Consider the following 24349-nt stretch of genomic DNA (forward strand, 5'->3'; position numbering starts at 1 on the left):
TTGATGAAAAAGTACTAGTTCCATTGGTGGATAAATTAACTTGTAACATGGGAAAACTGTCTTGTTATAAGTGAAATAATCTGCCAATGGAACTAGTATTTTTCATCAATATTAATGATTTGTTTCCTAAAAACATGCCTTTATGCCTTGCAAAAAGTTACTTGTAAGTTAGTTTGTCTTATTTCAAGTCTACTAAGATATCTGTAGATCAAAATAATTGGTAAGATTTTGTGTTTTTGCAGTGTGAATACATTTGAAACACATTGTAACATCTCAGTAAATGTAAACATAGGGAGCTACCTGACTGCCACATTTCGAGGTATGACCACTGTGATCCTGGTCCACTGTTCGTAGTCTCCAGTGTTGTAGACGGTCGGTTCTCTGAGCTCTCGACTGCTGCCTTCACAGACGCCTGTTCCCGGCGTTCCGGGGTAGCAGCCTTCTCGGACCAACGCCCAGGTTCTGCCGGCGTCGTGGGAGTACTGCAGCAGGACCGGGGCTGAGGCGCTGAACTCTGCCTCACAGCCTATGTTCAGCTACAACGACAAATGAAGAAGGTAAAAAAACTTTAATTAAAAAGACGTTAGGGCAGCAGAAAATAATTATTTTAGTAACTTATTATTCTATCGATCATTACAACAATTAAAACAGTAATTAGGTACAAAAAATAAGCTAAAATTTTAGATTTTTCATTTAATCTCTTAAGCCAGTTCAGAACAATATAGAAATATATTAAAAAATGCAAATGAAAAATGTAATTTTATAAAATACAAAAGTAAAACGTTAATTGCCTAAAAAGCAGTAACAGCATTCATTTATTGAACACAAACGTCTGCAGTTAAATAAATACTTCTAACATGTGAAAAGCTCAGACTTTCTGCTCGACTTAACATCAATACAGTGTTGGGCTGATATGTTGACTATTTTTTTATTTAACCAAATAATAGTTGGATTGCAAAAAGTGCCTATAATAGAAGATTTTTTACAAAATTTGAACCAGGTGAAGCTATCACCTGAAGAGCTCAAGTTAAAACATGTTTACAGACAGAAAATGTTTTTAATCTTAAATGGAAAACATTTATATTTTTGTACAGTTTTTTTTTAAATTACTGCTCCTATTTGTTGTTCTTTCAGTAAATGACATTTTTTGAGTTTGTCTACGCCTGTTAACAAGTAATCGATTACTAATTTAGTTGACAATTGTTATTTCAATAATCAGTTAATTACAATTGATCCAAATAATGGTTTCAGCTAGAGATGCACTGATCCGATATTAATATCTGGATTGGTCCTGACATTGAAAGAAAATCTAAATAGGGAATCGGTGATAATGTCACAATGATCTATTCAGCCTAATTCTATGATTTGTGCTTTGAGCGATTTCATGCTATTTTACATTATATTTAGATTTCCTAATTGCACTTTCTGAAAAACTTGAAAGGTTTGTTGCAGTTTATTTTTTCAAGATACCCAACCTATTGTTTCAGACAATTTTAATTTCTTTATTATTTATTTTACATTGGCTGTTTTACTTCTAATTTTAGTGACTAAACTAATTAAAGTTGTTTTTACATGTAGCTTGTGAAGCTATTGGCAAGGCAAGGCAACTTTATTTATATAGCACCTTTCAGGAAAAGATAATTCAAAGTGCTTGTACAAGAAAATTAAAAACAACATAAAAAAAATCAAGCAGATTAAATATAGACAAGATACATATTAAAATTTTTAATATAGTGAATGAATAGAATTTTAAAAAATTATTGGTGTGTTTAAATGTGCGGTTCTGGTCCAGAGTTATCAGATAAATTTGTAATTCAGTAAATATATTTATATGTTTTCTATTTTTTAAAAAAAGATCTGTTTTTCTGTAACAGATCGGTATCGGCTGATACTAAACTTCAGATATCGGAATTGGAGATGTAAACAGTGGATCCCTAGTTTCAGTATTTTGTCCTACATTACTTGATTTGAAAACTTCTCCCGAACCTTAAACTGAAGGGTGTACCCAGGGCGGAGGGCCAGGTCTCTGGTGACGGCCACCCTGTCGCCATCAGAACGTCCGAACACCATCGCTGAGGGAGTCGGAGCGCAGAAGCTGTTGTTGTTGTCCCTCTCCATGCCCTCATTGCCGAGCATCAACCAAACGCTCATCTGGTTCAGAGGGTAGTCGAATGCCGGCTTCTCGTAAAAGTTCTGTGCAGGAAAGAAAAAAACAGATGTTGTGTTCTCTGGTAATATTTATCTGGAAATTATATATTGCAAAAATAAAAAGACAGGTTTAAGATGTTTTTGAAGTCAACTGTTTGCTGTAGTGGAAAAGCTGTTTATTGGTAGTCTAAGCATGTCAAACACGTCTTCATGACTTCTGAATCTTTTCAGACAGTCAGTCAAAAATATTATTTAATTGACATCATCACATGTGTATTTGGCATTATTGGAAAGCTTAGAATCAACATTTTCAGAATCTGTAAGCAGTCACATATGGTAATTATGAAACAGGATTGTGACCCTAATCCTCTTTTGTAAATACCAGATTATTTTACTTAATTTAGAATAATATTTGTAAATATATATACATATATATGGGTGCAAATGCTGCTTCATAGAGAACAATGTATATATAAAAAGAACAACAATATGTAGATCTACCACAATAACTACATAAATGTTGGTGGATGATATATTGTACCAGTAATTATTACGATAAGCGATAATATTGTTGTTTGGAGATCATTTTCAAGTTATATATTGATAATTACATAATAATGCAAATAAACCCTCTGCAAAGACCAATAAACTTTAATCTTGTAAATGACATTTCAAACTGGAACTGGAACATATTAAAATATCCAAAATAAAACAAAATCAAAAATGATAAATAAAGCAGAAATAAAAATTACACACATCAGAACCTGTAAATAAAATGGATTATGAACCCTGAAAACAAAATTGCCCTTTAAAAAAATATTAATCATCAGAATGGAAATCATTGAACTAATTTTAATTTATTGTGCGATTATTTGATTAATTGTTAATTGCGTCAAGCATAACCATATGGATAAAGAAAATAGATATTTTTCCAGTGCTACATTTTTAAAACAAACAAAAAATTGCGTAAAATAAAGTAATGAGAAAAGAAGGAGTATTAACACGGTTAGAGCACATAATAACAGATGATGCCATGATGGAGTCTGACCTGCGGCAGAGTCGGGTTGGCCATTGGGATGATGTGTTTCTCCCTCTCTGACAAAATTATGACGTCATCAATCGCCCACTGGTCGTACCCTTCCCCAGAATGAAGTGGCTGCCACCACCGAAAGCGAGTGGAGGGAGTTTTAGAAGCCAGAGGAAGTTCATAATGAACAAAGCTGTGAAAGGAGAGAGAGCAGCTTCATTATTCTGGAACCACATGCAATTCTGAACAGCTGAGATTTATTACTCTGCTGGTTTCTGTCTCACCGAGGTTTGGTGAAGTCTGTGAAGTACATCTCAGCGATGAGGCCCCAGCTGATTCCTCCATCGTTACTGTACTGCAGCAGCACTCCTTCCTCCCTGCTGTCTGCCTGGTTGCACTCTGCCCAGTCTCCGCCCACACGCAGGTAGAACTGCACAAACTCCGCCCATTCCGTGTCCAGATCCCAGCTCACCAGCTCCCGCAGCCCAGCCTGACCACAACATGCACACAGAGTCACACCAGATACACATCTGGTCAGATTTTATCATGTTCAATGCAAAAATACAAAATTTAAAATCTTACCAAGTATTTCTGGTCTAGTTTTTGTGCAAATATCTCAGTTTGCTTGAAATAAGACAAAACTAACTTACAGGTAACTTTTCAGCAAGAAATGTGAGCATGTTTTAAGTAAATAATTCCTTAATATTTATTGATGAAAAAATACTCGTCCATTGGCAGATTATTTCACTTATAACACGACATTTTTCCAATGTTATAAGTGAAATAAACTGCAAGAAGTTATTGTGATAAACAATAATGTTGTTGTTTTGAGACCATTTTTAAGTAATATAATGATAATGGCATAAGAATGCAAGAACACATTCTTAAAGATCAATAAACTGTAAACTCAAACATTTAACATGGGCGACATTTTAAATACCAAAATAAACTTCCAGAAAACTGCAAAACAGCCGAAGCACTGAGTTCCTTTAAATCAAGGCATAAAACCCACCTTAGAGGTAAGATTTTCTTTCGATTAATAATAAGTGAACATAGATTAATTCTAGTCTAGATTACGTTATTTGTCTTTATTCTGCCACTGTAATGCAATGTTGTATTGTGTTATGTTGTCATCACATAAAGCACTTCAAATGACTTGCTATTAAAATGTGAGATGGAAATAAACTTGACTTAAATATTAAAAAATGTTAAAGAAAATTCCACAATAAATCTTAACCCGTGCTTTTCAAAAGTTGCTGAAGTTGATGGTCTTATAATTGTACCAATCTGAAAAAAAGGTTGAAATACATAATTGAAAGCCATAAAATAATAACATTCACTTAATCCATGAGTGTGAAATTCTGATAAGCACTGAGCTGAAAACATGAAAAAACTGTGGAAAAAATGTAGCTGCAGCTGGAAAAACTGATTTAAAAAGTGCTTAGCAATGCGCCAATCAAATTCATGAACTCTCTGGAGATTTATTTTTGAAACATTCAAGGAGGAGTTCAAAGGTCAACGGTTCTTGGCAATGAGCACTGGACAGTAATCAGACAAGTTTGGACAGTCATCTAAATTGGTTTACTTTAATAACGCAAACTTACCACATGTTTGATCTGCTACGTGCGAAAACACAGAAAACTCTCGTGTGCCAGATTTCTTTGTGCAGTTAAGCTAATTGGATTTTACATGAAAATAAGCACATTTAACACTTTATTTTGACAGAACTGAATAAAACATTTCTCATTGCGCTACCTTGCTGAAGTACAGCGACGATCCAGACGACACCACCCCACAGCCCATGTCGGGCGCCACCACCTCTCCGCCAATCACCTCCTGCCACGTGGCCAGCAGCGCGTCTTGGGACTCAAAATCTGAGAGGACGCTTGACGACAGCGGAGACGACGGCTGGCAGTCCTGACCCGAGAAACCGTCGTCACACCTGTGTGAGATTAGAGGGCGACTTTAATCCAGCTGTCCGTTTATAATCTATCCCACATGCATCCACAGGTCAGGAAGTAGGACTGGCCTGCAATGTCCGTGGTCACACCAGCCGTGTCCGTGGCACATGTTGAGACACTGCTGGCCGATGTAGATGTCGTCCAGAGCCCACTCGTCCTGCTCGCCGTAGTAACTCTGGATCCATCTAAACCGGGTTGCACTGGACCTGAAATAATTAGAATTTACAGCTCTGGAAAAAAATTACGATTTTACTCTCTGATTTTACTTTTTATAGGCATATGTTCGAGTGATATGAACATTGTTCTTTTATTCTATGAACTACTGAGGACATGTTGGAGCCTACTCCAACTTCCCAGTCAGAAGAATCAACTGGAGCGCCATCCGAAGTCAGATTTCTCCCAGTTCTCCCAGTTCAAATAGTGAGACGTGGCCATGTTGTGTCTTAATGTGGCCGGTCCTCACATCAGCAGTAGTAATTTGTGGTGGAAATGTGTATTTTACAAGGGACACAGGTAAAAGTGCATCTAAAATCAATGTAACATGTAGCGCCTGCAACTCTAAAGTGAACAAATTAAAACCGATGTTTGCCTTTGGGAAGTAATCTGTAAAATGATGTTTGTAAGAGCTTTTGCACACCATGTTTATGGGCGTCGCCATGTTGAGGAACGCAGTCAACTCGGGTCTAAAGGGTAATCCAATTTAAAGTTCCCACTTCCCAGGTAACTGGATCACAGCATAAATGTTGAGTTGGGGGCGTGGCCAGCAGCAGGTTATTTGTATTTAAAGTGACAAGAAACCCGAAAACATCTCAATCTGAAATAAGATCAAATTCAGCAGAACTCAGCAGAGTAAAATCAGATTATCTAAAAAGGATTTTGTGCAAAAAATGTAACAAACGTGTTTTATATGGCGCACAGACTAATACTAACCTGTTCAGTGAATCATAAGAGGTCACCTTGTAATCTAGTCAGGTGTCACATCTAATGTTTCATACTTTTGAACATAAAATTGAAAAGATTTTGTGGTATAAATCTGGCAGGTTGGAGTTAATAAACCACACAGGCCTCTTGGTTTCCTGCTTTACGGATCCATATCAAGTTGTCTGGTGTTCATTCAACCTGCTGTTTTATTACCATTAGGGGCCGTGACCTTCTGACCTGTCATCGTACTCTACAGGAGATTAGAGCATCGTTATTTAGGAGCTGGGGTGTTGGAATGAAATGGAGGTTGAGGTCAGGGTGTTCAGCAGAGGCGAAGGTTTATGTGACGATTTAAGCTGATATATGTCTGAACTAAGGCTGCTTCATGTTATTTATAGCCTATTTAGCTGCATGTGTGTTGAAGATTGATTTAACCCAAAGCCCAATAATATGTTACCTGATAAAACTTTAACAGTATCTTACAAAAGAGTTAAATGCATCTAGAGACTTTTGCCCATTTTTCTGAGCAAAATCGACAGATTATCACAGTGTTACGATCTAGGCTGTTCTAACACATTTATATGTTCTTTAATTACATTTTTGTCTCTTTAATTTAACTGAATTGAATTTAATATCCCTTTGGACTATTTTTGAATTTGAACTGAATTTGAATGATCAGAGAACCGCATTTTACATGTTTTCTGTTCCGACTTTCTTTCAACAACGGATTTCTTCTTACTGTTCTTCAACAAGTATTGAACTTTATTTTTTTATTACTATTGGATCATCCTGTTCAATAGTTTCCACAACTGGTTTCGGTTTTGTTTTTTATATATTGCATTAAACTTACACACAGTATTCCAGAAATAGAAAAATAATGCAATTTGTTGAGTAAATTATGTTTTACCAAAAATGTAAATAATTCTTGATCATTTAGATTGAACATGTTGCATATGTGGCTTCAAACTAATTTCCATATTTTTAATACTTTTTAGTGTTTACAGATACAGTTAATTTATTATTATTATTTAATTTAGTAATTATTTGTGTCTGTTAAACAAAATGTTTGCGTCCTGTGCAAATATAACAAATATAATTTTGTTTGATTCCTTGCTAATGTAATTAAATAAAGTATAAACAGTTGAGGACCAAACACTGGCCCCTGAGGAGCCCCAAATGATACATATAAACTACTGATAACCAAATATTTGCAGAAATGACTGCCTGTTCTTTTAAATATTGCTATGTATCTGCTCTGGCAACATTTCTATTATACCATATTGTTTTTATTTATGAAACAATATGATCCATATATTTCCAACTGGAATTTATTTAGGGGTATCAGAGTTAAGGAAACTGGATTTATATGAATGCTACACATTTCAATGTTGTCTAAAAAACTTTTACAAACTTTGCACTTGAGTTCACAGTTTTGGATGTCTGATCACATTTATAAAATCATAATAAAATACATGTTGGAAGAACAATTTTGTGGTTCTAATGGTGAAAAATGTTTAAGGAATATGAATATATGTGAAATAGTAAAAGTGTTAGCAGATGTAAGGTGATTATGTATTTCTACTCAGGCCTGCAGCCACTGATGGAGGAAAATGCAGACCTTTACTCGTATTCTGCTGTTCGTTTTCTCTAATTGACCTGACTGCTGTCAAACCCCAACGTGCTTATTAGCCACAATAAAAAAAAAAATAAGGCAAAATCAAGATCAGAGAGCGTTTAATCCCAAAGGCGACTTTGTGAGTCTTTTTCTTCTGTTTTTGTGAATTGTTCTTACCACGTCTTCTGAGGCAACAAAAGCGTAACACGTCTCCAGTCTTTGAACTCAGACGGATGGTAGACACTGGGAGCTGTAAACTCAGAGCAGCTCGGCATGCCAGGTAGACAGGCCTAGCAAAGTAAAGGAAACCTTTTAAGATATATTTTCTTTCACATATTCACCAGAGGGGCTACAACACTGCTCCCTCTGAATTTCTGATATATTCTTAGAACTGCATCCTACAGATTAGGTTTAGCCAGTTTTATATGATCATAAAAAGAGTTTGCTGAATTACAGTATCTTTGACCTGAAGCATTGAATGATCAGCATGGAGTAACTCTACAAAATGCACAGTGAGTCTGTACTTGCAGGATGCATGTACACTGTAAAACATTTGAAGGTGGTTTAACTTGAAAATGAAAGTCCACTTATTTCACAATATGCAATAAAAAAACTTCCCTCACTGAGTTAAAGAGCCACATTTCTCTAGTATTTTACTCACAATATCAAAGTAAAAATAAATGCTTATTTTACTTTAGAATAATGTAAATTCTTGTTTCAAACTGCAGGAACAAAATTTCTGATCTGATAATGAATTTTATTAAACATCCCAATGAATTCAGCTCAGAAACATTTAGTGTGAACAGGACATTATCCTCAAGCTTTGCTAACTGAGAATTGCATTAAAATGAACATTTGCCTTAATAAAACACAAGAGTCAGATCAATGTAACGCACTTCCATCTCAGGAGACAAAACCATGCCGCTAAGCATTCTGGGAAATAGTTCCCACTCCCATCTTTCTCTTCTTTCAGTTTTTTAAGTGCTAACCTAAAAACTCTAGTTTATTCAACTCTTGGAGGTTTGACTAAATTAATAAAAAGTTAACACAACTTACTGCTGTAAGTTTATCTTTCACAAACTCACATTTAGGTTCAAAATCTAAAACTGGATAAATTTATTTGACTTAAAGAGTGAAAGGTAGTAGACACAACTAAATGTTTTACAGTGTAGGTGAATCTGAGAAAAGTCACCGATGAAGAAGATATAGTCATTATAGTCCATTAAGTTCCAAAAGCAATAAAAAAATCAAACTTCTGAATATTTATGAAGCCGTTATGATTATAGAAAATCCTCGTTGAAGATAATCTGCCGTCTCATTCACATACAGCCGTGTATTTCTGATAGCGGAGTGATTAAAACTAATCGTGATGATTTGTCATTTAAAATAAAGTGCCACATTTAGGCTAATTATTTACATATTATCTCTGCGGCTGTAATGGGTAAATCAATATTCATGATCATAAATAAATAATTTGTGTCCTTGTCTCTACAAGGGACAATGTGAGAAGTTTCTGCCACAGAGAAGCATGTGTTGGAAAAAATAAAATAAAATAAAAATCCCATTTACCTCTTTGACCAGGTGCCAGGTGAGGCCGTGATTGGTGGAAAACTCCAGGCGCACCTGGGTGTCGATGTGAGGGGAGGGGTCGCGGCCGCAGCCCATTACCAGGGAGAACTGCAGACTGTAGGAGGCGCCGATTTGCATCGACTGGGTTTCAACATAACGGATACTGAATCCGGGACTGGGCTCACCAGAGAAACTGAAGAGTGACACACACAACCCGGGAAGATCACACTGTGTGTCAGCTTGTTAGGTGAGTTTTTAACACTACTACAGATTAATAACAAAACTATTACTGGTATGAGAATGTCTGAAACCTTAGAGTCCAGTCGTGCTGGCAGTATGGCTGAACGTTTCCCAGGTAAAAGCCGAGACTCTGGGTGACGTCCAACACATTGCTGAAGTCCAGACTTATGGTGTTGAACAGAACCGAGGTCATGCTGATTTCATCCAAAGCCCAAACGTCGCGGCTGCGTCCCGAGTGATACGGCTGCCACCAGCGGAACTGCACACCAAACTTACGAGCGCCCGACGGAAGTTCAACCGAAACGATCCTAAAGGAGCAAAGAAATCAGATATCAGCAAAAATAATCATTAATGTCAGTAATTCAATTCTAAAAGCGAAACTTAAGTTATTTAGATTCACTTAAAGAAATTGTTTTTTTTGTTTTTTAATTTCTGCTGACGACTCAGAACAAAAGAAAACTTAAAATTCATTTGCTCAGGAAATTTTAATATTACATATGACCAATAAAAAATACATTTTTAGTACTGAAATGTTGTAAACTCTATGATGGCGCATTAGAGCGATGGTATGCAGAAAAAAGGAGTAAATTTCCACCAGAAAACTGAGAAATGTTGAGACTAAACTCTTTCCAGAAAAAAACACTTGGAAATGTCTGAGTTTCAAAAGTAAAAAATTTACTAGAAAAAATTAAATCAGAAATCTTGAAATTAATCTCAGAAATTTTCTAGAAAAACACATATAAGTTTCAAAAGTCAAAATTTTCTTAGCATCTCAGAAAATTCCAAGTTTTTTCTAGAAAATTTCTGATATGTTTTTAGAACATTTTTGACTTTTCAAGCTTAAAAATTAAATTAAAAAAATGTTCGAACATTTCTGAGATTAATCTCAAAATTTTGTTTTTTTTGGCAAAAATTTTATTCTCTTTTTCTCTGTGTACACTGACCCTACTATGCCGTCGTACTTTTCAGTATTTCCAGGACTTTGCATTGTTTTGTGATTTTTTGCAATCAAAATCACAGATTTTATACTGAAATGCTGCCATCTGCAGGTGGGAGTCAGGAGTCACTTAAACTCAATGGGTTTTACCATTTTTGCAAAATAAATCGCAACAGTTATGCATTAGTAATGCACTGAAAAAATACAGAGATGTGTTTATTTTGCATTCCTTATTATATTATATTTTTACTGGGGTTATGTATGATCCTAACTGTCTGGGAAATGAATTATGAGTTCTCAGTAAGTCATAATAATTTAAATGATCAGCAATTATATCACATTATAGCACTCTATCCATAAAAATAAGAGTCCTCTAGGAAAAATTAAACTATATAGTTTATGATGTAATCCAAGCAGAACAGCAGGAATTAATCATACAGACTGACAAAAGGGTGAGTCAGGCCTCGACTTGGACGGAAAACCTACACAAACACATTCTGTTGTTTGTAATTAATGTACATGCAGTCGTGATTTTAACTCTTTCTTTGTTACAGTGTACAAAATATAAAATTTTAATATAACTTAAAATCAACTTTTCAGCAAGATATAAGAGCTTGTTTTAAGTCAATAAGTCCTTAACACTGATCAAAAGTACTAGTTTCATTGGCAGATTATTTCACTGATATTAAGACATTTTTCCCATAAGACATAAGCGAAATAATCTGCCAAAATAACTAGTACTTTTTCATCAATATTAAGGACTATTTTAGTTAAAACAAGCTCATATCTGACTGCTAAAAAAAGATTATTGCTCCAAATCAAAATATAACCGAACACAAGCACAAATGCAGACGTTACCTTGGCTCGTGGAAGCCCTGGTATGCGTAGTGCCGCAGCAGGGTCCAGGTGATGCCATTATCTGAAGAGTAATGCAACAGAACGCCTTCGCCCGGCTGATTAGGAGCCGGGCATGAGCTCAGGATGCTGCGACTGCCAAGGCGCAGAGTGAACTGGAGGTATCTGCAGATTAGATTAAAAACATTAGGAAGAAGTTAAAGCAGATTATTTAAAGGGTGATAGATGGAAAGGAGCTGGTTCGTTGAAAAGGTCATTTGAAAAGGAAGGCAGGTAAGGGGAACAATTTCTACTTCACGATTTGTAATTGTGAAGTAGAAATTAAATATTTTGTTCTAATTAATGTCTGAAAATGTTTTGGTATGAAAATTATTTGAACTACTTGCAAGACACAGAATCTAACAGTGAGATTTGCAGGTGGCAGGATCACTCAAGTAAGAGTAGCACTAGTTCCACATATTTTTACTCAAGTAAAAGTACAAAGTAGCAGTCCAAGAAAAGACTCAAATAAAAGTAAAAAAGTATTTGGTAAAAAGTCTGATCAAATTATCATCTAATATTCATAAAATACACCATCAGCTGGACCAAAATATAAAGTTTGGTATTTTAAGGACGAAAATGACAATAATTCATATAAGTAACAAAAAATAACAAAATCAGGCAAAATGATTTTCTATCAGTGATCTATCACTGATCACTGATTCTATCCCAGAAACTTGCCATTAAGTTTAAATGTGACATTTACATTTTCAAGAGTCTGTGTTTACTTTCCCTTGTTTTCAAAGGTATTTCTTACATTGTATTAATTTCCTGTATTTCCAATACAGGAAATTAAAGTTTCCTGTATTGAGACAAAATTGTAACAAGTTTTAAAATAAGATGGATGAAATGATTGCAAGAGCCTAAGTACATAAGAGGGATTAAAAATAAAAAGTAGACACATGTAAGGGTGCACTGATTGCAGTTCTCTGGCTGATCCCTGATTACAGATCTTTTAAAAAGCCTAACCTGACTATTACATTTTTTTTGTCTGAAATGTAACTAAATATAGCAAGAAAGTTGCTGAGTTGGCAACAGTGGGGCAACTATAGTTAACTGCAAATGTGCAGACATGACCTGGTGGGCCGATCTGTTAGTCAGAGCTCTCACTGTAGAGCAGAAGAGGACAGAAGTTGATTTTAGACCATTTACTGAGGTAGATAAGCAAGCTTTGGTCGATCACCAATCTCCCACAATTAAGAAAATTGGCGGCGATAAATCGATGCATCCTTAATGGATTCTTCTGCAAATATCTATTTAAAAAAAACACTTGCATCTTTGTTTTCTCTTCAGTGATCAATTATGCTCTACTTCGTGTTCCAAGTAAAACACTTTGAAGTTTCTTGTTATAAGACAAAATTGGAAAAGGTTTTTATAATAGGATACATGAAATGATTATAACAAGGATCTAATTACAAAAGTGGGATTAGAAATAAAAAGTAGACTCAACAAGGGGTGCACCGATTGCAGTTTACTGGCTGATTTTTAAAAAGCTTGACTTGTTGATTCCAATTTTCAAGCACTGCTCTAACAAAATTAAGAAAATCATCCAATAAATCAGCTGGTCGATAAATTGGTGCAAATCCTAGACACAAGTACTCTTTGACGTCTAAGTTTAGTTATGAAAAACTTTGGATCACATCTTCTGATCCCTGCAGACACATTAGTTTCTAATCTAGTTTAATGCATTTTTATTCAGATTTCAATCATCTTCTCTTGGCTCCCAGATTCACCACCTCTGGCTCTCTGTCCTCGGTTAAACTGTTCTTTCATTAACAGCACACTTTCCTCTCTCAGGCAGCTGTTTACTTTATCAGCCAGGAAACTGGCATTAAATATGGCCGCCATCTGCAACAGGTGCAATCAATCTAACATAATGCCAAATCTAACTGCATGTTTATTTTCATCTAACACTTTAATGTCTTCTTCTCTCAGCTAAAGCTTTGCCACAAACACCGTACATCTACAAGCGTGACATTAAAGCAGGAGAGCGCGGTGATGGATCACTGGAACAAGGAAGCTTTCTGCACTACTTTACAGATTTGCTTCTGTGCATGATAAACACTTTATTTCTGCTCTATCAGTACCTGGCCTGGGAACTGTCGAGCGGCGCTGTGACCAAGTGTCTCCTGCCATCCCTGTTAAAGACCAGAGCCTTTCCGCTGGCCAGCACGCCGCAGCCAAAGCTGACTTCACCGCCGCGCAGCGACGAGAAGCTGTGGTAGGAGGAGAGACGCGGGCTGGAGAAACCCTCGGACAGGAAAGCGGGGAAGGTCTGCGACGCAAGCTCACAAGCCGGACCGCTGAAGCCTGGGTCACATCTGTGCAGAGAGAATGAGGTTTGAAGGCAGAAATGATCAAATGGAGCGACAGAAAATGAAAATTCATTAATAAATCATACAAATAATACAATGTGATTAATTTTTAATAGAGCTAAAGGCTTCAGATGTCAGAGTTCAGTCGTTCTGGATTTATCTAGAGTAATAAAAAAGTCGACTCTCACTTGCAGCCTGTGCGGGAGCAATGTCCTCGTCCAGAGCAGAACCGGAGACAAGCTGGTCCGATGTACACTATAAACGCAACAAAACATCAGACTGCTTACATAGATTATAAAATGTCAAAGATCAAAAAAGAAATGAAAGCGGTGTAATTAATTCTAACACTACAAGTTGATTTAGAAATTTTCACATGTAATAACTTAGAGCTCTTAATAATTTAATTAAGCTGTTCCTTTTTTGGGGACGACTGATACAACAACATAAAACTTGAATATTTTTTAAAAGTAAACATTGGATACACAAATTTGAATTTATTTAAATTTTATCTATGAAGCATCAATTTGACGCACAAATAATCACATGTAGACGAGAAGACCAATGATAGCATGCTTACTCCTTAGAAAAATGGAATGGAGTAAATATTTACCTTGCTAACTAACTAAATATCATAATAAATATCGTAATTAACGTTTTGATGAGTAAATATTTAGCTATAGTTAAATAAACATGAACATAATTAAACACAAACATGTTTAATTTACCTAAATATTTAGCTATTAATATAAATGCTTAAGTCGTAAATATTTAACTAAAGCTAAATATTTAGCTTGAGGCTAATAACTATTCAGCATGTTAACAAAACAATTAGCACTTTAACATTCACTTTGAAGCTAAATATTTATATGAAAGTTAAATATTTAGTTTAGAGCTTAATATTCAACTTAATAACTAAATATTTAGTATTTTATTATTTAGTTTTAAGCTAAGTGCTTAGTTTGGAACTAAATATGTAGCTTGCTAACTAAATAGGTAGTTAAATATTTAACTAACAAAATATGTTGTTTGGTGCTAGATATTTTGAAGCTAAATAATGCATTTATAAAACATTAGTAACAGTGAAAAAATTACTTTAAAAATTAATCCCTGTTTTTGTCTCATATTAGATTATAAACCATTGTATTCTTGGTCATTTTCCACCTTCACTTTACAAATTGCTTGAATTTTTGCCAGATAGAAATTTTAAATGTGTAATTATTTTCATTCATGTCGCTAAAATCTTCGTTTCTCTCATAACATCTGCTACTTTTGTGGATATTTGAGTTCTGTGCCTATTTCACAGAAAGTCTCGTTTTTAAACCCTGAATTAGTTTGGACTGTATGTGGAGTTCTAACCGTTGTCTATGGCCCACATGTTGCCCGTTCCGGTGCCGGTCTGCTTCCAGCGAAACCGAGTCGTCTCTGTCAAGGCAGCGTTGGGCAGGGGAATAGAGATTCTGGTCCACCTAAACCAACAAACAAAGCACACTTTGGAAATAAGATTCATTAAATCCACAAACGTATGGCAAAAAGTGAGAACATGTTAGCAGAAACTTGTACCCGCTGTAGTTGTCTGAGGAGTAGATGGTGCTGTGAGGTAGATGTGGCCCAGCACAGAGTTCTGGCAGACACTCGGTGTGCAGCAGAGACCAGGAACGACCAAGATTGGTGGAAAACTCCAGATTCACACTAACAGGATGAAAATCAGCTTCGTTTTTGAATCAAGCTCCATTGTGGCTACTTTATTCTGCTAGAACGTGTGTCATACCTGTTGGCAGGCTGGTAGGAGCCACAGCCGAGGTTGATGGAGAACTGAGCAACATGTGTGTGCGTGCCAGGCAACACAGGGAGCAGCTGCATGAAATCCACGGCCCACACATGACGGTTAGCGCCTCCGTGGGACCGCTGCTCCAAGCAGAACTGTGTGACCGGTGTTTGCAGCTCAGATGGCAGCGCGACGGATACGACAGAAGGAGTCTGAGGAAGAGGACGGAAAAGAGCCGAACAGAGCAGCACGAAATTAGAATCAAGTTCCTGATTTTACATTTTACAGAATAATAAAGGCTGTTTCTATTCTATAAGTCTGTGGGCAAATTGATTAATGAAATTTAATTAAATATTGAAAGGGAAATATTATGCATTTTCCAGGCATAAAGTACCATTTAACAGCAGTAAAGGTAAAGGCACTGTTTTAACTTTAGCTGTTGTGAAAACTTTGCATATTTCAAATGTGACTTATAAGAAATTTTATTTTGTAATTTAACTTATTGAATTTGGGTCTTTGTGTTTTGAAAAAACTCCTTCTCTTTCTAAAACAAACCCAAACTCTGGTTCGCTTGCATCAACATATGCAATCAAACCGCTTCAGAGTTCCCTTCATAGGAAACGAGACCAAGGTTTGTAAGCGGAGTCGCGTTCGCTTTTTAGTCCGCATCAGAGTCCGATTGCGTATTCACACACCCACAAACGAACCGGACTTTCTAGACAAAAACACTAGAGTTGTATTACAGTGATGTGATCACAGCCTAAATTACCTGCTCTGCTTGACTTTAAGGGTAAAACATCACCATATCACCATCACCATAACTATATTATTAGTTTAGCTCCTCAAATCAAATTTACTGCTTAAATGAAATGTGGAGATTTTTCCAGAGATTATGAAAAAGTTCACTAAAAAGGTTTCTGGAAACAAAATAAGTAATTCAGAAGTGAATTAATGTGGTTTCTATTTCAGTTTTCCCACTTTAAGGACCTGTGTCTTACCCTGTAGGAAGAGTATGGGAGAGTGTCGAGCACCACACGCTCTCTTCTGCCCTCTGACCTTCCAAACAGAACCACATTGTTCTCATGCGACTCCCCTGGATCGCAGTCACCACCACCTGCACAAAACACCAGCCAACACCCATAAAACTACTGACAGCAACTACAATAAAGATCATAAGGAGAAGCCAGAGGGAATACGTACCCATGGTGAAGTGGAAGCGGAGGTTTCCATAAGATGTGGTGTCCAGGTAGGGGGTGCACACTCTTCTCCGACCCTCCTTCTCGAACACCAGAGCAGCGCCTGATTCAATCTCTCCACACTTTGTCCCGTACATTGCTCCCTCTATGTCCCAGCTGAGGAAAAAAAGTGAGAGTTTTATTATGTAGCACAAATCTGGAACAAACATCCAGAAAACTGCAAAACAGACGAAACATTGAGTTCCTTCAACTCTATACTAAAAATCCACCTGTTTAGAGAGACTTTTGAAACATAAGTCAACAATCTGGTGTGTAACGACGACATTTGACAAAATGTAATGCTTCAATTATTGACTGTGTGTTCTATGATTTTGTATTTTTATGATGAAACGCACTTTGAACTGCCATGTTGCTGAAATTTGCTATACAAATAAATTTGACTTAGGTATTTTCGAGACACAGAGAGCTATTTTATTGTACAATCAAGCAACTATATGTTAACTGCAGTAGTTATAAAAATGCTGTATATGTCAAATATGGCTTCAAATAAATTTGATTGTAATTTGACGCCTTAAAATTGGGTCTCTGTCTCTTTAAAAGCTCTTTCAGGAAGTCATCACAACATCACTCCTTTATTAATCCTTTAACAACATTTTTACTAGCAAGTAGCAGAGGTGGGGATTCGAGTCACATGACTTGGACTCGAGTCATTAAAATCAAGACTTGAGACTTGACTTGAAAAAATGCTCAAAGACTCGGACTTAACTTTGACTTTCATACCATTGACTTGGGACTTGACTTGACTTGTAGCAGTTTACTTGAAAAGACTTGATATTTTACTCAAAGTCTTAAAATTTAAAACACATTTATAAATTGGCCCCATTAATTCATTTCACTCATTCTGTATTAACAGGCGCAGACCGTCCCTCTGTTTTTCCACACTCCGTATCTATGCGTGCGTAAGCTGCAGCACAACCAATCAAATTAACAGGATTTAAAAATAACAACGGGGGGAAAAAAAATGAGAGACGATGAAACGCTCAAAGCAGATATGCTCCTGTGAGTAATTTCTTTTGGGTGCATCAATCATGAAATATCCAACTAACAACGGAGTGAAACATACAAGACGAGGATCTCAGATGGAGATGCAACAACTTCCAACTGTTCGGCATTTGAAGTTGCGCAAAGAGGTAAGCAGTACTTTTCTTTTACCATGAGACAACTGTCTAGCTAACGTCATGTTAGCAACTCTGGGTTACGTTGGTATGATGCACAGTTCCACCAGGTGTTTGCTAATTTCTGCTGACTAGTCTGAAGGAGCTCAGTGAAGGAGTCGCAGAGCTCAGAAGCTTGGAAACTGCAGTTTAGAGGAGGCGCTGCACTTAGAAGGCGGGGCTAGGTCCACCCAGGCATTTTGCACAGCTAAATGGTTACCATGGAGATCAAAGAATTTCTCAAACATGCATGAAAGAATTAAAGCAACACTCCAGAAATGTTTTTTATGATCGAACAACATTATAACATGATGTAAAGTTAAAAAAAAACAGTTTCATATAATACTGCTCCTTTAACGTTTAAGGTTACATTTTCATGCACGTTTGATGACCTGCTAAAATCATAGTGCCATCTAGTGTCCTGGCCTGACAACTGCAGCTGACTCAAGATGTCGTCTAAACATGGAACGTTTTCTCAATCAGCATCAGAAAATACCGGCAGTTTCTAGGCAGCGGTCTTGTGTTGACATACCCTTAATGTTAAAACCCAGCTTATAAGGCAAAGAAACAGTGCCCGGTTTGTTTGTTTTTTTGGAATGGGACTTCTACAGGATGCACATATTTCATCACGCCAGACTTTTCAGATTCTCATTATCCCCAACAGAAGTTTGCTCAGTGTGTCAGCCCAGCTCTCCGTAGTTCATCTGACTCCCCTCACAGTTTCTGTTTTCCTCCTGTTCCCCTTCCTGCTGTTACTATCTGTTTCTGTCTCTGTCACAGTCACTGCTGGGTTAAATAACACGTGAAGTGTACCATTAACAAAAGAGATGAAAAAGTCTTCCCTGCCTCCTTATACATGTGTTCAGTTCACAGTTCCCTGATGGGTGAGAGCTTCACGCAGGGTGGCGTGTCGGGATGTAGGTGTGAGGGCGTGGTCCTTCTCATTAATGGAAACACGTACTGACAGAGCTGATGCATGAAGCCTGTTAATTACTCCCTGGCAGCAGTGCTATCCATCAGCCCTCTCTTTTCATCTCTGCGCCTCATGCAGAGCATCAGACAGTGCTTCCTTGCTCTCTGCTGTCCGGCGTGTGTTTTCCCGTACGGTTGTGTACTCTGAACAGATGGACGGCCATCTCTGTAGCAGTCAGAGGTATGCCGATCACCTGTGTGAGTTCCCACGCTTGACTTATGCAGCGCTGCGTGTTTCATTACAGGACATATGACAAGTGACAGTTGTCAAAGCATTTTGAATGTTTGCATGTCTCAGTAACCCTGCCAATGTAATTATTTCCCACTTGCCAGGAGTTAAATATAACCATAACCATATAAACAAACCAGGATTCATTGTTTATGTAGATTTACACAACTACACTGCAACAACACACAATCTTAAAGTATTTGTGGTCTAGTTTCTACTGCAAATGTCTTAGTTAACTTGAAATAAGATAAAAATAACTTACAAGTACCTTTTTAGCAAGATATGGGAGCTTGTTTTAAGTAAATAATTCCTTAATATTGATGAAAAAGTAATTGTTCCACTGGCAGATTATTTCACTTATAGCAAGACATTTTTCCTGTTATATGTGAGAGTAATACGTTTTCATCAATATTTAGAAATTATTTACATAAAAACAGGCTTCTATGTTGTGTTAAAAAGTTACTTGTAAGTTAGTTTCGTCTTAATTCAAGATATTTGCTGTAAAAATTAGACCAAAGTACTTGGGAAGATTTTGTGTTTTTGCAGTGTAGTGGTATATAAATTTGGGAAAACAATCACAGTTGCTCCATTCAATACTTCCATCCCTCACTTTCGAAGTTCCTCATGGCGCCTCAACATGATTAAGTTAAGTAGCTGTAAAGGATGAGTTGATAAAAACCATATGAAAAACACATTTTTTACTCTGATCTTGACTTACTTTAGAGGTGGCGTCTCAAAGTCTTCTTCCCAGTAGCTTCTTCCCTCTTCACGGTGCAAATCGATGTCTCTGGTGGAGGCGAAACTGCGGCCGACTCCTTCACCACCATGGAAGTACAGAGCATTGCCCTCCGATTGACAGGCATGCTATTCAATAAAAACACATGTAATTACATGCTTTAAATTAACATCTGGCATCATTATAGTTTATATTTCTCCAAACAATAGATACACACCTCCTCCTGACATTTATTATTTATATGCCTTGAGCTTTTTAAAAAAATTCTCCACATTATAATCACTGTAATGTATTTTCGAAGAACATACAACTGATACCAAATGTTACATGCAGTGGTGGTTGCATGTAGGATTTCCCCTCATTTCAGGTTGCTGCTGAGCTCCTGTAGGTTTAGCAGGACCGGCTGGTTTCACTCTGCCTCTGGATTAGCAGAGTATAAGGCAAGCTGGGAAACTGATTTCAGTGCCTCTTGGCAAATTGGGCAGCATGTGTGCTGCAGCTTTGTGGTGCTGTGACGGAGGATTTGTTGTTTGATAGAAACCCTGATTTTTGTTGTTACTCTTCCCTTTCTTTTCCATTAGTTCTCATCTTCACCTGTAAGATTTCTTTAGATTATTCTTGAAGAATAAAACTTTAACTATACCCTCCTGGTTCTATCTCTTCATTTTCCCTGGTTTATTTATTGTTACCCTCCCCCCCCACTACACGTAGACTGCCTTGGGGATGTAACACCAACACAAAACAGCACATGGAAGGGGAGAGAATATGATAAAAATGTTTTTGATTTGTTTTCTGGGTCATTTACAGAAATAATCTGGTAACTCTGCAGCTGTACAGAGAGCTGATGATATTACTCATTACTATTAATTTAAATGTAAACAAAAATGTTAAAAATCAAGGTACTCAAGTCATACATGCATTGTTACAGCACAAGTTGTGAACGCTACAGATTTGTCCTTAAAGGAGAAAAGTTATTTCTGAAAAACTGATATAATAACCCCTGTTTATAGTTTTTCAGAAGCAGGCCTGTCACGATAACAAAGTTTGCTTCATGATAGATTGTCCCAAAATATATTGCAATCAACAATAATATTGTTGTTTTGAGACCATTTTCAAGTTACATAATGGTAAAGGCACAATAATAAAGGAAAAATAAATTCTCAAAGATAAAGTTTAAATTCTATTGAACATTTAACACTGGAATTGGAAGACATTTGAAATAAAATAAATAACCAAACAACAGAAACAACAAATAAAATTAACCATGGAATCTCTGTAAACAAAAAAATTCCTTTAAAAAAAAAGGGCTAGTTTAGACCAAAGCACCAAATGCAAAACTTTTGTCATCCAGTTTTTGGTAGAAAGAGAAAAACGACGAATCACGGAAATGGAAATAATTGACTTTGTTTTAATTTATCATGTGATTAATTGATTTATTGCTTACTGCAACAGGCCTCGACATAAGTGATGTAGGAGACTCAGCAAGCAGGTGGAAAAAGTTTGGTCAGAGGAGACTAAAGACGATATTCTGGGTCAGCGCAAAACTGAATGCAACATCTCCTCCTTCAAACACGGTGGCAGTATCATACTTGTGGGGATGATAAGTATTTTCCATCCACATCATAATTCTGCTCTACCTTGTGTTGGCCTATCAGTTACAATCCCCTAAAATACATTTGAAGGCATTTTATGTGCTTCTACATGAGCGTACCTTGATGGTGGCTCCGGGGAAGAAGAGCCAGTTGGACGTGTCCAGAGGATCCAGGTTGTCCTCTATGAGGGGAACTCTGTGGGCAGAATTCACCAGCAGCACGTTGTCGAGGCCCCAGCAGGACTCATAGCCTTCAGGCCCGTAGGGCATCTCCTGAGACCAGCGCAGACGAACGGCTTCTCCCCTGGAGGAATGTGGGAGTGGCACCAGGTGGACGACGGTGCTGCTGTTAGTGGGAGCTCTAAAAAAGAAGGGAAAAAAGACAATTAACTGGCTGATATTTCATGGAGAGAAAATACTAAATGAAGAAACACATTATGGACATCGTGCTTAATATTTTTAAAGTGAACCTGTTAAGAAAAATGTATATTTTGCATGTTTTCTCTACTGCTTCTAAAAACAGACCAAATGTTTTAAAAAAAACACAGAGTTGTTTTTTTGGTGTTTGGAAAACGAAGCGTTTCAAAAATCTTCTGAATGTAACATCATAAATCAATGGGAACTACCTCTCACCTACTGCTAGGTGAGGGCCCAGCTTGTTACCTAGCAACCACAGTGGAGTTCCGCCCGTCACCTAGCAACTCAAACTGAGCTCCAACACATTTGGCCAGCTGGTTTTACTGCCGTATGTGCTGTACAATGACTGCTGGAAAAGACAAGTGTTTTGTTGTCATCTTACCATCCAGAAACCACTTGCTGCATTCTTGTTGGTTGTGCAGGAGGCTCCACTTCTGCTTTTTAAAGATGTATGGCTGTATAATTGTGCATCTGTTTGCAGCCATTTTAACATGCAAATGTAAACACTGAGTTGAGGGCAGCAGCAGCTTATTTGGATTTAAAGTGAGAGAGGCCCTAAAACATTTCATTCTGAAAGGAGCTCAAAACAGGCAGAACTAAAATTTCATTATCTAAGGATAATTTTGAGTAAAAAATTTAATAAACATGTTTTGTGTTGTCCGTAGACATATCCTAACCTTTTTAATGGAATCAGAATATAAAGTAAACTGTTAAGAAGTTTACGAGTTAAAACTGAAACCTCACATCGTATCCTGACTGAACATAATAATTTTACTATGCATGTTTGAAAGCTGACAACACAGAGGCCAAGAGAGAGGGATTAAAAACAGGTGGATCATCAAGACACAAACAGGAGAGAAATGACAAATTAAGAGGGGGAGGTGTGAAGAGGGAAAAGGGAGGGAAGGTGTTTATAACAGATGGAGGGACTGTGTGTGTGATGGATGAGGCGGGAGGAAGGAGACAGAGAGAGAAACCGACCTGATCTTTTCCAGTGTGATCCAGTCATCCGAGGTGTTTGTGTTGCCACTTAGGCTGTACGACACCGTGATGCTGGGATCTGAGTAGCTGAACCGACAGGAACCTGAACCTAGACACAGAAAAAGGGCACTCAGATTGGATACTACTACTACTACTACTACTACTGATAATAATAATAATAATTAATAATAATTAATAATTAATAATAATTGTAAATGACATCAAATTAAGCTCCTTATTTGTTGCATCGCCGTTTTAGAGATTATTGCCTTTACTTCATTTTACATGTATAATATATTGTTGACTTCTGGTTTTTGATGCTTTTATTTTGATAAGATAACTTCCACTGTATATATTATTGAACAGCAGCTTAGCGACAAAAATGAGTTGCTTGTTATTAGCAGCATCCTTCGTAGAGGCACAAGGTATGTTCATTTTGCAAATAAGGATGTTTCTAATATTAGTTGGTTAAAACTGAATTGTTTTATTGCATACAAATACTAGGGTAAAGTTTTTAAAATATAGTTGATATTTTCAGTGGTAAACATAATTTTTAGCTTAGTAAGAGCATGGTTTTGTAGAATAAGTGGGTTTTTTGTGTATGTGTACATACAGCTCTTACGGTGAAGCTAAGGATTTATTTCCAATAAACCTTACTGTTCATCAGTAAAGCCTCAATCCTTCTTTCGCTACAATAATAAAGAACAGTTTACTATCGAGGACAAGCCTAAAAGACAGATACATTTTCTGATTCGCCAGGCAGCATGCTTGATTCTCCCACTCTTCCCTCCAGGATAAATTGGGAGGTTAAACTGTAAATGGTGTCATGACTAAAGGAGTCAGTCAGCAGTTTCTGAGGATTTAGAGAAGATGATGTATGATAAGGATGGTGAAGTGAAGGCAGACTGACAGTTGGAAACTCTATCTGAGAGTGTGTATGCATGTGTGTGTGTGTTTCCACCCGGATTTAACTTACACTATTTTTAAATGTGGACCTCTTTGGATGCTACGGGAGTAAATGGGGTCAAAGGCTGCTAATGGACCAGTACAGTAACTCCCAACGTCCTCACCTGCTCCTCCTCCCTCCGCTAACTCAACACTACGTTTAAAGTTCATGCATCAACTAGAACTCCACGACAGGTTTTACCTCGTATATCTAGCAAAACAAACCAATTTTCCTGACCTTCAGAGAGCATAGCAGCCTGTCAGACAAGTGGTTGAAGGTGAGGCTTTACCTTCATGTACTTTTATTTTCTCCTTGCCACGCTCCCTGGAGAACAGGTGGATGGATGTAATGGACATGAAAAATACAACACCTCTAAAACTCTTCCATGGCCTTCTCAGTGTCTTTCCAGAAATTGTAAATCATTCATTACAGATACAGGAGGGGGGAGGTGGGAGCGAGGACAGTAGGACGGAGGAAGAAACACTGAAATATGGTTTGTACCAGCAGATTTACCGGCATGAAACAGCGTAAATGAACGCTGTCTCCCTAAAGGAGACAGAGGTATTTTCTCCTCATGGATAGATTGTTTCAACACAATTATAAAGATTTCACAAAGTAGATCTGTGAAGAGCAAGAAAAAAAAACACTTTAAAAGGCTTTCATCGCAGCAATTAT

At 37.1% G+C, this 24349-nt stretch overlaps 1 protein-coding gene across 6 annotated transcripts in view; it reads right to left on the reverse strand.

The window, feature by feature from the left end:
- The window catches only part of reln (reelin), a 157163-nt gene that overhangs the window by 49549 nt on the left and 83265 nt on the right, over positions 1-24349 (reverse strand). For all 6 annotated transcript variants that reach the window (XM_023348573.1, XM_023348567.1, XM_023348559.1 and 3 more), the window contains exons 9-28: positions 22729-22837; positions 21451-21691; positions 19722-19867; positions 16593-16744; positions 16391-16506; positions 15396-15604; positions 15188-15316; positions 14984-15093; positions 13816-13882; positions 13400-13633; positions 11277-11438; positions 9553-9789; positions 9242-9434; positions 7850-7962; positions 5205-5342; positions 4931-5117; positions 3460-3665; positions 3197-3368; positions 1987-2193; positions 301-536 (exon numbers count right to left, since the gene is read on the reverse strand). In XM_023348573.1, coding sequence (XP_023204341.1) covers positions 301-536; positions 1987-2193; positions 3197-3368; positions 3460-3665; positions 4931-5117; positions 5205-5342; positions 7850-7962; positions 9242-9434; positions 9553-9789; positions 11277-11438; positions 13400-13633; positions 13816-13882; positions 14984-15093; positions 15188-15316; positions 15396-15604; positions 16391-16506; positions 16593-16744; positions 19722-19867; positions 21451-21691; positions 22729-22837 — 3364 coding nt within the window. The remainder of the gene's footprint in view (positions 1-300; positions 537-1986; positions 2194-3196; positions 3369-3459; positions 3666-4930; positions 5118-5204; positions 5343-7849; positions 7963-9241; positions 9435-9552; positions 9790-11276; positions 11439-13399; positions 13634-13815; positions 13883-14983; positions 15094-15187; positions 15317-15395; positions 15605-16390; positions 16507-16592; positions 16745-19721; positions 19868-21450; positions 21692-22728; positions 22838-24349) is intronic.

Source organism: Xiphophorus maculatus, chromosome 2 (genome assembly GCF_002775205.1).
Source record: "Xiphophorus maculatus strain JP 163 A chromosome 2, X_maculatus-5.0-male, whole genome shotgun sequence".
Lineage (NCBI taxonomy): Eukaryota > Metazoa > Chordata > Actinopteri > Cyprinodontiformes > Poeciliidae > Xiphophorus > Xiphophorus maculatus.